This window comes from Peromyscus californicus, unplaced genomic scaffold (assembly GCF_007827085.1).
Source record: "Peromyscus californicus insignis strain IS unplaced genomic scaffold, ASM782708v3 Scaffold_13__1_contigs__length_99412109, whole genome shotgun sequence".
NCBI lineage: Eukaryota > Metazoa > Chordata > Mammalia > Rodentia > Cricetidae > Peromyscus > Peromyscus californicus.
The window spans coordinates 38,872,503-38,885,686 of NW_026294424.1; the positions used below are offsets into that span (position 1 = coordinate 38,872,503).

Genomic DNA, 13,184 nt, shown 5'->3' on the forward strand with positions numbered 1-13,184 from the left:
CCTTTTTCCCCTGGAAGGAAGGCTGGGGCAGGGTGAGTACGAGGGTGGGTTTAGAATCAGATAACTGGAATTATTTCAGTGTGTTCTGGATCACAGAGGTGCTCCCTAGTCACCCGACTCCAGAGTGACTTAGGGAGGGAGACGTTGCTTGGTGGATGAGTTTGATAAAGAGGTAGTTGGCGATGCCAGCTTGAGGTCAGTTGGCATGTATCAACGGAGAATGTGTACATCTCCGAGGAGCCATTTGCTGTCCGTAGCACTTAGCTAGCCTCGGAGAGCTGTCTATCTAAGGCCCAAGAGGTGAAGGTGAGAGGTCCAGGAACACAGAAAGTAGGCACGGGGGATAGTTCCATTGGTAAAGGGGCTTGTCAGTTGAGCATAAGGACCTGACTTTGAAGGTAATTGATGCTCAATATGGTAGCCCATGTTTGTTCTGTCAGCGCTGGGGGAGCTAAGACTAGCAGGTAGCTGGAGCTGGCTGGCCAGACAGCCTAGCCTAATCACCAAAGGCCAGCTTCCAGTGAGAAGGTTTCCAGGTTTCTTAGACCTGGTCTAAGAAACAAAATGGCAGGCTTCTGAGGAACAACATCTGACTGAGGTTAGGAGGCCTTGCTCTGTGGCATTCCTTGATCTGTGGAGACCCTTTGTCGGCTCATTGGCCTTCTGTCTACTTTGCCTTTTCTCCCATTTCCTTTGCTTTTTTTGTTTTTGAGACATTATATTTGTATCCCCACCGGTCGTATGTAGTGAGGATTCAGAGAACCAGCAGAGGTTAGGCGTGTGCATCCAAGCTTCCCTGCACAGCCAGCAGACATCCTGACTTAACACATGCTGGAGCCCTGAGGCCCCTCCACAGAGACGTCACTGCTGCTAGCTTAGACACCTCCTCCACGCAGCATGGACCGCCATGATTCTAAATCATTCTGCTTGTGAACACTTTCTGTCCTGTACCCCAAATGCCATGCAACCCAGTGACATGAGTCAGGGCACCATGCTGGGAGCCTGCTTCCTCTCTGCCCAGCTTCCCAGTGGCTTTTCCTTTGTCTCTGTTCAGCAGGTTATTTTCCTCTGCTTGCCCAACAAACACATATTCCGAGACTTAAAAGAAAACTGTCACTTTAAAAGGAAAAAAAAGCCGCCTAGTGACCTTCCTTGGGAACCGGTTGCTAAGCTGGTGTTTTTGTCCTGAGACGTGGCTGCAGCTTCACAGGGAGCAGCCTCCCTTATCCCCAGCGCACCCCTTCGCTCATGTTTAAAAGATTCCCTGGCTTGACCCAACTGGTCTCTCATCACATCCCTCCAATCCCAGAAAGTTGGAACCTGCAAAGTGCGTTTTGTAGAGTGGATTAAGGTAAATCAGTTTTCAGCGGAAGCGGGGCTGCAGTCCCTGTGTCCTGCTTTCATCTCCTTTCAGTTCCGGCTTGGAGGTCAGCCCCTCCCTGGGTGCCATGAGAGCGGATGGAATGCCTTGTAACTTTAGGGACTCTTGTAGTTTTGCTTTCTGAATGGAAAGTAAGTAGGGGCGCTGCAGGAACAGCTTTGATTTCAGCCGCTGTCTGGTGTCAGGCTTGCAGGGGAAATGCCAGCTAGTGCCGTCCTCTCTGGCCAGTGCTGCTAAACACTGACTGCATGTGGCTTTCAGGCCTTTAGTTTAAACTGTTCCAGGGGTGGGGATGAGGAGTACTCAGTGTTGCAAACTTCATTTTTCTTGATATTAGACAAAGAGCTCTGAACCACAGGGCTGAGGGCTGCCTAGCTCCAAGGAAAATCTACCAGGCTGTCAGTTAAAGTGATTGCTTTCTTCTTTGCAAAGAGGTGCTATGAAAGCTAATAAAATCTAATGGGAAATACATGCCTGCTATTGCATTTTCTATAAATGTTTCTGCAAATAAGTGTAATGCCAGTATGATATACAGAGAGAAGGGAGGACTGTATATGGAGAGAGGAGATGTGTGTATATATGTATACATACACACATACATAGATATACATAGATCGATCTAGATACAGATATTTGACCTAGAGTTCATTTACAGACCTAGAGTTCATGTACAGAGTCATTCATTGAGTTTTTATAGAGCATCAATAATGCAGCAGATGATGAATACAACTGTAAATTATACAAAGACGACTTAGACCAGGTCCAATGCTGGGAGTTTACTGGGGAAGCAGATATGTGAACAGATAATGAGAGCACTGTGAGCTAGTGCCAAAAGAGATTTGTAAAAAGGTCTAGAGCTTGATGAACAGCAGGATGGTTCCAGGGAGGAACTTCCAGAACTCCCATACTGCTGGTTGGGCCAATCCCATGGAGCACAGCCTGTGTACAGACCTGCACGCTGCAGCAAACGGTGTCATATCCATCTGATTAAATGACTGCACACAGCCATGTCACTAACCTTGTGCTCTAGAAGCTGTGGCTGGAATCATTTGTTGTCACGTAGTTAATCATAAAAGAAGGCATGTGACAGCTCCTGCGACGCCCCAGCTTTTAATGGGAGGGGTGAGAAAAGCCCCTTGTCTCTGAAGAGAGAAAGTGAGCATGGGTAGGAGGGCAGGAGGTTCCAGAAACACTTTGGATAGACAAAGAAAAGCCTGGCTGGAAGAAGGAGACTTGATTATTGACACCACGGCTTAGAAAGTAAGGGGAGTGGGGCTTTAATACCCAAAGACTTTTCTTATGATTCTCCTCTGTCCCCCAAGCTCTTTTGCCCCTCTCTAGCCCTTCCTCCCACTTTCCCTCTCAATCATGACCTCTTCTTATGACCATTCTGGTTTAAAAAAAGACGTTCTAGAGCATTGGTTCTCAACCTGTGGGTCACGACCCCTTTTGAGAGTCAAATGACCCTTTCACAGGGGTTGCCAAAGACCATTGGAAAACACAGATATTTACATTACGACTTGTAACTAACGAAATTACAGTTATGAAGTGGCCACGAAAATGATTTCATGGTTGGGAGTCATCACAACACAACCTGAGGAACTATATTAGAGGGCCACAGCATTAGGAAGGCTGAGATCCACTGCTTCAAAGAGACATGTGTGCCTCTCTTTTCAGCTCTCAGACTATTAAGACAATGGACTCTAAGAATTGGATTGCCTCAGTGTCTCATGCTGCCCGAAGAAAAAGGCCTGGGTTCTGGTACCAACCTTAGGGAGGATTTGTCTCCAAGAAAGCCAGTTCTGACAGCTTGGCAGTCACCTTGCAGAAGACACTGGGGCAGAGACAAGGATGTGTCAGTGATGGGCAGGACCACACCTCGACCAAGACTGCTTAGTTATGTATGTCTCTTGGTACCTTCTATTCAAACCTGAACTTCATGTCAGGACCCTGGAAGATGGACTTCGGGGTCACTGGACCCCTTTGTTCCATTTCCTAATGCAGATTGAATAAATCCCCTTTCTCGGATCTTTAGTTAGCCTACTGCAGGACTGATGGACAAGCCTATCTTATTAGGGTTACCAAGGCTCAGGTTTTGACCCTAACTCTGGCAACATTTTTAATAATAAAACCATAAAGCCTACCAATACAGGGAGCCTGATCTGCGACAGGCATTTTATTACAATGTTTTTTTTTAGTATGGAGCCCATAATAAACCATCACTGCTTGAGACAAGAAGTACGACTGTGATGTTACAGAACTGGCAATATTACTCCAAGATCACACAAGCTGGTGAGAAGAGGAAAATTTGAACCCAGGTCTATCCTATTTTTTTTCCACAAAGCCCTCACTCTTTAAAACCATAATTTCTTTGTGATAATTAATACACTATCCTTTGGGAGCAGCTATGATTGGGAGATGCCTCTTTCTCTCAGTCCTCTGCATCCTGTAGGGTCATCATGGGGTCCTGGTTGTGACTCTGATTGGCTGATTTTAGAGAATGCGGTCAGATAACAGTGTGGGTACTTTCCTTTAAAAATGTGCTGGTTTTCTGAACTGTGTAAAACAGATTATTGGCCTAGGGATGTCTATGCCCTTCCTCACTGCTACAGTATTTGTGGCTTTGCATTGTAAGTATTTTCACAATAAGGAACTAATATACAATAGTGATGGTTACCTTGTTCAGCAAGACTTAGTTCAAAGAGTGTGGTGCCTGAGACTGGAGAGAACTTGGAACCACCAAGTGCCAAGGTCAGACTGTGAACGTGAGATTTGAAAACTGTGACTTTGAGCACATCACATAACCTTTCAAATATTAGTTTCCTTGAGTCTTAGTTGATATGTGTACTACTGAGAACTGTGGGAATGAGCAGAATGTATGTGTAGAGACTGCAAAGCTCTAGTTCCACAAACCAGGGCTCTTATTTTGATATTGTCATAGAATGTATTAACAAGTGGCCAAGGCAAATGCTGATGACAGGGGCTTATTAAAGCTGAGTCGTGTTTATTCATCTTTTCTGAGCAGCAGTGTTCATAAGAAAGATAAATTTTGGTGTCATTTGATTTCCTTCAAAACTCATTTGAAGGTAATGATCAGGAAAGAATGGGGAGAGAGAAAACAAGTCCATTACATTTGTCATTTTCCACTTCTACTTCTTTCTTCTGTATATGATTTTTTTCTTAATTTATGGAGAGTCTGTTTTCTGCTTACTAAAACGCTTCACATTCTTTATTTCCAGTTCCTAAGGACTGGGGGTGTCTGTCAGACCCATCACCAGCTGAGGCCCTCCTTGTATGTTTCCTGCCCCCCTCCAATGCTCCCCACCCCTTTATCACTGGGTCTGCTTTTTTCATCTTTTCCCTTCCACTTGAGCTTTCTGAGGGGTCTGTATGGAAGACAACCGACTTGCAGATCGTTTGTGCTTCATTACCGCACTAATTCCCTGGGAGGGTCAAAACACCTTGAACACCTGGGGTGAGCTGCTTACCTGGCCCAGTGCAGCTAAGATTTGCTGGCCAAGGGATCAAGAAAGGCTTAAGATTTGTCAGCCCTGTGCCTAATATTTCTCCTCATCTTCTCTCATTTTATCTTCACAACATCCTAGCGAAGCTTTGAAGGACTCCAGAATGTGCCCAGGAAAATGGATCCAAGTAGCAATTGAGCCGTTCCTTTGACAATACATATGCACTGTCTACTGAGTGGCGTGTGCAGAGGCTGTGGGGATAACATCACACCAAGTGCAGTTCCTGCTCTCTTGAGACTCTATTCTATCAGTGATGGGCAGACCCTGATGTACAATTACGAAAGCAGATTGGTGGTAAGTATTATAGAAAAAGAAGTCATTGTAAGGTACTCAACAAAGTTCTTGGTGGGTTCATAACACAGTGGGAAAGTTATTGTATAAAGAACTCTTCGGAAAGACCCCCCTGAAAGTGAACTGTTACCAAAGACCCAAAGGAACTGTGGTGTGTGTGTGTGTGTGTGTGTGTGTGTGTGTGTGTGTGTGTATGTGTGTGTGTGTGTGTGTGTGTGTGTGTGTGTGTGAGAGAGAGAGAGAGAGAGAGAGAGAGAGAGAGAGAGAGAGAGAGACTGTCTGTCTGTCTGTGTCTAATAGTGTAGCTAGCTTCTGAAAGAAAGTCCTAGGTAGAGGAAACAGCTCGTGCAAAGACCCTGAGGCAAGAAGGCCCAAGTGCAAAACCAGCCAAGGGAACTGTCAGGCTTTGACAGGATTTTGGATTTCACTTATCAGGCAAAGAAAAGTCATTGGAGGACTGTAGGTGGTGGAATGCCATGATCCTACTTAATTTCCAACCATTCAATCTGGCTTCCATGTTGAGACCACTGGAGATGAGCAGTGTGGAGAGCAAAAGAATCAGGAGGTTCCCAGGGCAGTCTGCAGGAGAGACAGGAGAGTGATGACGGGGCTTGACTTGACCACAGTGTTAGTAGCAGAGGTCTTAGGGGTATAGTCCCTGAACACTACTAGAAGGCTGGCAGATTTCTGGGAAATGGGATGCTGAATTAGTCAGGGTTTCCCAGGAGTAGAGGTCTACTGGGGAATTGTCTCCCCTGACTCTGGAGACTGTGAAGTCCACAGTGAGCCGTCTGCAGGCTGGGGACCTTGCATGTTGATAGTATAGGACAGTCCAAGTCTGATAGCCCCTGTCCCAGAGAAGCCAATGGTGTCACTCCAAGTTTAAGGCCAAAAGCCTGAGATGAGGGTGTGGGGAGGGCATTGGAGGCTGGTGTGAGTCCTAGTACCTTAAAGCCAGAGGGTCTAGATGTCAGAAGATGGAAGCATCCTGGCTCTTAGGAGTTGAGGGATAGGCTAATTCTCCTTTTGTATTTGTTCTTTTTGGGTCTTGGATAATTAGATGGTGCCCCTCAATTTGGAAGTGGTTCTTCTCACCTGGTCCATTCAGATTCAAACACCAATGTAACTTTGGAAATATGCTCCCAGACACACAGAACTGTCATAGAATATTAGTTTAAGATGTGTTACATTCGTCTATGCTGTGGAATATTTGTTTAATGATGCAAAGATGTGTTGCATTATTTTATGTTGCGTTTGTTTAATTCTGTAAAGCTGTGTTACTTTGCCTGTCTAAAATACTTGATTTGTCTAATAAAGACCTGAACAGTCAATAGCTAGGAAGGAGAGGGATAGGCATGGCTGCCAGACAGAGAGAATAAATGGGAAGAGAAATCTAGGCTTGAAGAGTGAGGGTTGAGAAAAGGAAGAGAAGAGGACTCTAGAGGCCAGCCACCCATCCACACAGCCAGCCTTGGAGTAAGAAGGAAAGAAAGATATATAGAATAAAGAAAGGTAAAAAGCGCAGAGGCAAAATATAGTTAAAGAGAAACCGGATAATTTAAGTTAGAAAATCTAGCTAGAAACAAGCCAAGCTAAGGCCAGTCATTCATAAGAATAAGTCTCCATGTATTTATTTGGGAGCTGGGTCCCAGATTTTTAAGTATCCTTGATCTAGTCAAGTTGACATATAAAGTTATGACAGGGATGCTATATCATAGGAGAGTGAAAACAGCTAAGGATGGCTGCCTGGGTTCCATTCTGGGTAGAATGGGTTTGTTTTGTACAATGGGAAGGCCACAGCACAGGCTCATGAGCAAAGGCCAACAGTTTCATTTAGGGCCAAGGGAGATGACCATGACACAGTCACAAACTGGATTCTAGCCTTCTGAGGAAGTGTCTAGACTCAGGGTGTTGATGTGGGGAAGATCCATGTATATACGGTATATCAGGCCAAGAATTAAGATAAGACAGCCAGGGCAGCGAGAACGAGAAGAGCCAAAGCTCAGAGCGCTCCAGCATTCAGTACTTGAGGAAGAGAACTGATCATCAGACACAGCAAGGCAGGACTCATTAACAGACCCCAGCAAGCGCCGGCACAAGGTGTATTAGACACCCCAAATGTACCCAAAATAATAAAGATTAAGAAAAGAGCGAGTGTTTCTGGGGTGTTACTAAAAAGGCTAAAAAATAGAGCAATGCTACAAAGAGAGGGTGAAATGGAGAGAAGGCATTTTTGTGTAAGACAGGTTATTTTTCAGGAATAAGCCTGCAGAGAAGGAAGAAATGACTGTCCAAGCAGCAGGGTTGGGGTGGGAGATTACAAGATCCTAGTCCTGGGAAGGGAAGTAATGGGACCCACTGACAGCCAAGGGCTGGGGGAGGTGAAAGTGGAGACCACAGAACAGGAGCAAGTGGAAGCAAAGGAGTGCTGGGACCCAGGGGGGTTGCAGGAGGTGAGGGGATTTGGTGCCCTCTCCAGTCTCGTCTCTCTGCTCCTTGAAATGAGAAGGAGATTAAAAATTGAGACTTAGAGGGCAAGAAGAGAGGAAAGCCAGAAATGGTCCTTTGCAGCTGACTTCCAGCCAAGGTCCGACTGCCCCCCAGGGTGTAGGGGGCAGAGAACTGGCATCCCTCCTTCTCTTACTTCCCCCATTCCTGGGGTCTGCAATACTTGTGGTGGACAGCTCAATCATGTGGATAAGCTTCAGTGTGCCTGCACCAGCAGCAAGAAACATTGATGATTTCACTATGCCTGACCTCTTCCTTGTCCTTTCTCAGTCTGGAAACCATCACAGCCAAGATGAATCCCAAGGAAGAAAAAGTAAAAATAATTTCAGAGGTAAGTCACTGCTTGACTTCCCCTTGGAACCCTCTGTGGGTAAGGAAGTTCAGTCTGGCAATCAGTACTTATTGCACGTGTTAAAAAGTGATACTTCAGACAAATGAAATTCAGCAGAATGAGACGTTCTGAGAACCAGAAGAGGTGTGGGGAGTTCTGCACAGTTACTGAACCCATGAAATGGTGACAGAAGTTCTAGAGGGTTCAGGTAGAGGTGAGACCTCAGGGTGCCTGAAGGGTTGCATAGCCTTCATCAGAAGTGAGGTCCTAGAAAAGCTTGCTTGACTGCGACTCGGGGTTGCCTTGCTTGAACATGTCCAATCATTTTGCTGGCCTGTGATTGACAAGGAACAGCCACTCACATTCTCCAAGACAGAACTATTTGTTAAAAAAAAATACACCCCCAGCTAGATTTTAGTTCATTTGCATACTAAATTATCATTTGTTACATCTGCCAAGTACAGAGGCATCCTTGGGCCAAACTTAGTTTAATTAAACATATGCCAGAACACCCACTCCGAGTGTTCTCTCTCTATGTGCCTTTGTTGGGGAAGGAGACAGATGATGAGGCTGTGCAACCTTGCATAGCCTGGGGTCTCACCTCCACCTAGATGTTCTGGAACTTCTTTTGTCACTTTTTTTCATGAGTCCAGCACACAGCAGTTCTCACAGTAGGCTACTGGGCCCAGCTCAGCGAACACCAATTCTAATAAATCTAACCACTTCTGACTAATGGAGGTTATGAATGAAACCCTGTCCCTACAGCCTTGCCATTTCTGACTCCTATTGAACAAAAACTCAGACCAGACAAGGAAAGCCACCTGCAGTGGAAACTGCTGCCCCCTTAGCAGTGCCCAGATCTCCCCAAGCCCTGACTCCCCTTGAATTAAGGCTTGTGGGGTTTCGAAAACAGAAAACAAAGCCTGCAGGCACTTTTTGTTTTAATTTATTTTTTATTTTATGTGCATTGGTGTTTTGCCTGCATGCATGTCTGTGTGAGGGCAGATCCCCTGGTACTGGAGTTACAGACAGCTGTGAGCACAATGTGGGTGCTGGGTATTGAACCTGGGTCCCCTGTAAGCACAGCCAGTGCTTCTAACCATGGAGCCATCCCTCCAGCCCCCTGAGGGCACCCTTAATAACATCACACAGATTAAGCAAATTGTCGCGTGCTTGTGAGACACACACACCTCTGTCTGTTGTTCATTCATTTAACAGTCTGAGGTGATGTAGCAGTGACAAAATCCCTGTAGCTTCGAGCATTCCCATAACTCCTAGTGGATACTTTCCCAGTGACTGAGGATTAGGATACTACTAGAAAACAAAAGATGACCTAGATTTCTCAATGGTTTGTTCAAAACCAAAGAAAACTAAGAATTAGACTTTGAGCCATGCCTGCCCACCTGGACATTATCATCCCCTCAGGGAATCTCTGAACTCAGAGCGGTCCTTCACTAGCAGGTCTGGGGAGAGGAGTGAGGATGAGGCCTCTACTCAGAACTCCAGATAGACAGAGCTCATCACAAAACCAAAAGCCCGAGCCAAGCCCATTCTCTGGCTAGGATCTTGGCTCTGTCCCCTGGAACTAACCTCTGCATCTTCTCTGACCCCAATAACCAAGGAGAAAGGGGAATAATAGTGGCGTGGACCAGTCATCTGCATCCTGTTGCTATGAAACTTTACATCACTAACATCCAGGCTCTGCTTTCCAATTCTGCTTCAGTGGATTTGGTGAGGCAATAAGAACCTTGATGTTTCTGTTTGTCTCTTCATCTATTGTTGAGATTGCCTCACTTTGTAACTCAGGCTGGCCTCTAGCTTTCTGTATAGCCCAGGCTGTCCTGGTCTTCCTGCCTCAGCTCCCGAATGCAGGGATCTCGGGTGTTTACTACACATCCAGCCACTTTGCAGTTTCTTGTTCACTCAGAAGTTCTGATGCCAACATTTATAAAAGTGCATTACTAGGAAATGTTTAAGTTGGAGCACCTCAGAGATTTGAGCTTAGGTATAAAATATACAATGCATAATACGAAAAAAGAATGTGATGTTTACATTTTTCCCTTTCCAAAAAGATCTGCTAAAATTCCCTGCAAGTTGAAACTCTGCTGATTTGACTTATAGTATTGTTTCCTTTCTTCCTTACCTGGCTATCAGCCTGAGAAGCAGCAAATGAAACCTCAAACATGAGTTCGCTGTCTGTCCCCGCCTCTCCATCTGTCTTGGAAGTTTCACTTCATTGTCACCTTTCTTAGAATGAGAGTGGGGACCACATTGTATGTACACTATTGCCCTAGGACTTGGTACGCAGTAAGTGCTCAATAAATGTTGAAAGCATGAATGAACATTTGCAACAATACCAATGGGAGCTTTAACCCCATTTCACTTACAATGTCTCAGTTAGAGTGAAAGTTCTCCAGAGCCTGCCTATTTTGAGAATAGTGGCTGGTGGAAGGCCACTTAGATTTTGTTAACTGTCCCTTTGCTCAATGCTGTGGTAGCAGGTGGTAGAGAATAACTGAGCACAGGGAGAAACTTAATACCTGAAGACTATCTTCTTTTCTTTGTGTTTTGACAAAGGAGTTTACTGGAGAGGATGTGGATGCAGAGGTGGGAAGACAGAAGAAGAATCCAAAGGTCCAAAGACAACATAGAAAGAAAAAGGTAAGAAATGATGAGAAACTGTGTCTGCCCGTGCAGAATATTATTGATACATATCACTGATGGGAAGCCTGCCTGCACCTCTGGGAAGCCACACAGATCCCTCTGTGAAGGTAATCTTCATTGTCAGCTTGACACTCGAGGGAGGAGGGAAGCTCAACCAAGGAATTGGCCTGTGGGATGTCTGTGGGGGCATTTTCTTGATTAATAATTGATGTAGAATGGTCCGGCCCACTGTGGCCAGTGTCATCCCTAGGTAGGTAGGCCTGGGCTGTATACAAAGAAGCAGATGAGCATAACCTTGGTAGCAATCCAGTAAACAGTGTTCCTCCATGGCCTCTGGGTTCAAACTCTTTTTTCCTCAAGTTGTTCTTGGTCACAGAAATAGAAACTTAACTAGAATGCCAACGCAGATAACATCCCTCCCAAGAGTAGCATCTCTTGACTTACTCCTGGAAACAATGAGGCAGGGATGTAGGTGGATGGTGTAATGTGTGAGATGCTGGTGAGGCGTATAGAGAGAGATGGCACTCCAAATAAGGCTATGGCCCATATTAAGAGTTTTTGTCTGTTTGTTTGTTTTCGTTTCTTTGTTTTGTTTTTGTATGTGTTATCCTGTCTCTTCAGACTCTAGGAAGGAGGAAAGCCCCTGATTTGAGCGCTGCCACTGATGGTCATAGACTATAAGAGGCAGTAGATGGCAGTACAGGATCACAAATCTTAAGAGACTCCCGCTTTCTCCTACCCCAAGTCCCAAATTCACAGTTAACTCCTGTCTCCCCAGCCTGCAGCCATTTCTCCCCCACCTCTCTGCAGGAGTTTCCCTCCTCCGCTGGAAGCATCCCTGCAAGGTAATCCAATTCCCTTAATAAGGAGCTGCTGTCCTGGAGAAGAAAGGGATAGTTATAGACAAGAGGCTTGCCTGGATTAATTGTTATGCCAGCCTGGGAGGGAGGGAAAGGGGAGCGCCATTTTGAGCTAGCAGTCACATGATGAGACTGCCGGGAGAGGGAGAGTAGACCTGGGAGGTGGAGAGGGGACTGAAAGAGTCAGGGACCAACCTTCCTGCCGGCTCCTGGGAACTCTGCCTGTTTCCATGAGGGAAAGCGGGCAAGACAAGCACCTTCTACCTTCCCTACAGGCTGAATCCAGCCACAGGGGAAGGCGCAGGGGACTGAGGAGCTGCCAGAGCACAGTTGCCAACCACTCTGCCCACTCTAGACTAGGGATATCCACAGCCTCAGAGTGTCCTGAAGCTCTTAGCATTTCAGCCTATGTGTTGTTCTGCAGCCTGGGGGCGGGGGGGGGGGGGGGGGGGGAATGGACCGTGTGGTATCAGATAAAAAGTACTTTAGAATCACTTAGTGAGCAGAGAGTGACCAAAGATGGAGCTGCCTGGCATCTTTGGACCGAAAGGGAAAGCCACAGGCAATGTAGCAATTCTCGGTGGCTGAGTTTCCAAAGCCCGACTTCACAGGCATCCTTGTGTTCACTTAATCTGCTCTAGAGCCTTGATCCCAGCCACGGTTTTATTCAGATGCCCCCATCCTGCTGAGTGATCTATTTCCATCAGGATCTCTGTGCTGCAGTTCCCTGTGCATAGCCACGAGTTTAGAGATAGGGCAGAGCTGCGATTCCCAGTGCATAACAATGCTTTTACAGAGAAAGTAGGGATATGCTTGCCCAGGGCTCCTAGGCAGGCTGAGCTGGCTGTGAGCTTTAGTCTGCCTGGCACAGAGGCATCCTTACTCACCCTGCTTCCTTAAGACTTTGAGGAAGATACCACAGTCTCATCTCAGGGGCATCCAGTGTGGAAACAGTATCAGCCCACATTAGCCAGTGACACTTGAACAGGCCTTTCCTGTCTATTTGGGGTTGGAGATAAAGTATTCTTTTGTGATCCCCTGCATAGCTTTAAGCTTTTTCTCCCTAGCAAATGTGAAAATAGTTTTATTTCGGGATGCCTTGACCGCTATGATGGGAAGCCTCCTAGCAAGCACTCAGGCTGACTTCAGTGACCTGAGCAACAGGGTCACCATGCACAGCATGCAAAGTACTAAGGCACAGCCCTTCTACAGTGACCCCACCACATCTTTAAAAAAGGGGCTGAACTAGTTGAGGTTCAGGCATCTCAGAAACCTCTCATCTATTCACAGCCACCCGCCACTCCCCCTGAGGAAATGGTGTCAAGCAAATTCCAAGATGGTGGCCAGCAGGAGATGGTGGAGGAAGAGCCTGAGACCAACCTCCTGAGCTTGACAGCCCGGCGGGGACCCCGGAGTGAGTATCTTGCTTGATTCAGCTGGTAGTTATTAACTGCCAACCACAAACCCAGTGTTGAGCAATATGGGGCTTGATCAGGGGTATTGTTTCTATGTATGACCAGGGGTAAGGCTGCCTGAATAGGAAAAAGCGAAAGGGAATGTAGTAATTCTCAGAGGCTGAGCTTGGGAAGCCTCTCTTTTAGGGGGCTCCACTCACTTTGCCACAC

At 46.2% G+C, this 13,184-nt stretch overlaps 1 protein-coding gene across 6 annotated transcripts in view; it reads left to right on the top strand.

Annotated features, from left to right (window-relative positions):
- The first annotated feature begins 1,187 nt into the window (after window positions 1-1,187).
- The window catches only part of Cc2d2a (coiled-coil and C2 domain containing 2A), an 83,925-nt gene continuing 71,928 nt past the window's right edge, over window positions 1,188-13,184 (top strand). For 2 of the 6 annotated variants that reach the window (XM_052734846.1, XM_052734849.1), the window contains exons 1-5: window positions 1,188-1,351; window positions 4,987-5,199; window positions 7,975-8,035; window positions 10,613-10,696; window positions 12,850-12,973. In XM_052734846.1, the coding sequence (XP_052590806.1) occupies window positions 7,997-8,035; window positions 10,613-10,696; window positions 12,850-12,973 (247 nt within the window). In that variant the 5' untranslated portion in view covers window positions 1,188-1,351; window positions 4,987-5,199; window positions 7,975-7,996. Of the gene's footprint in view, window positions 1,352-3,579; window positions 3,700-4,986; window positions 5,200-7,974; window positions 8,036-10,612; window positions 10,697-11,439; window positions 11,545-12,021; window positions 12,747-12,849; window positions 12,974-13,184 lie in introns of those variants that run through there. The other 4 variants (XM_052734848.1, XM_052734847.1, XM_052734850.1 and 1 more) reach the window with 4 other exon arrangements.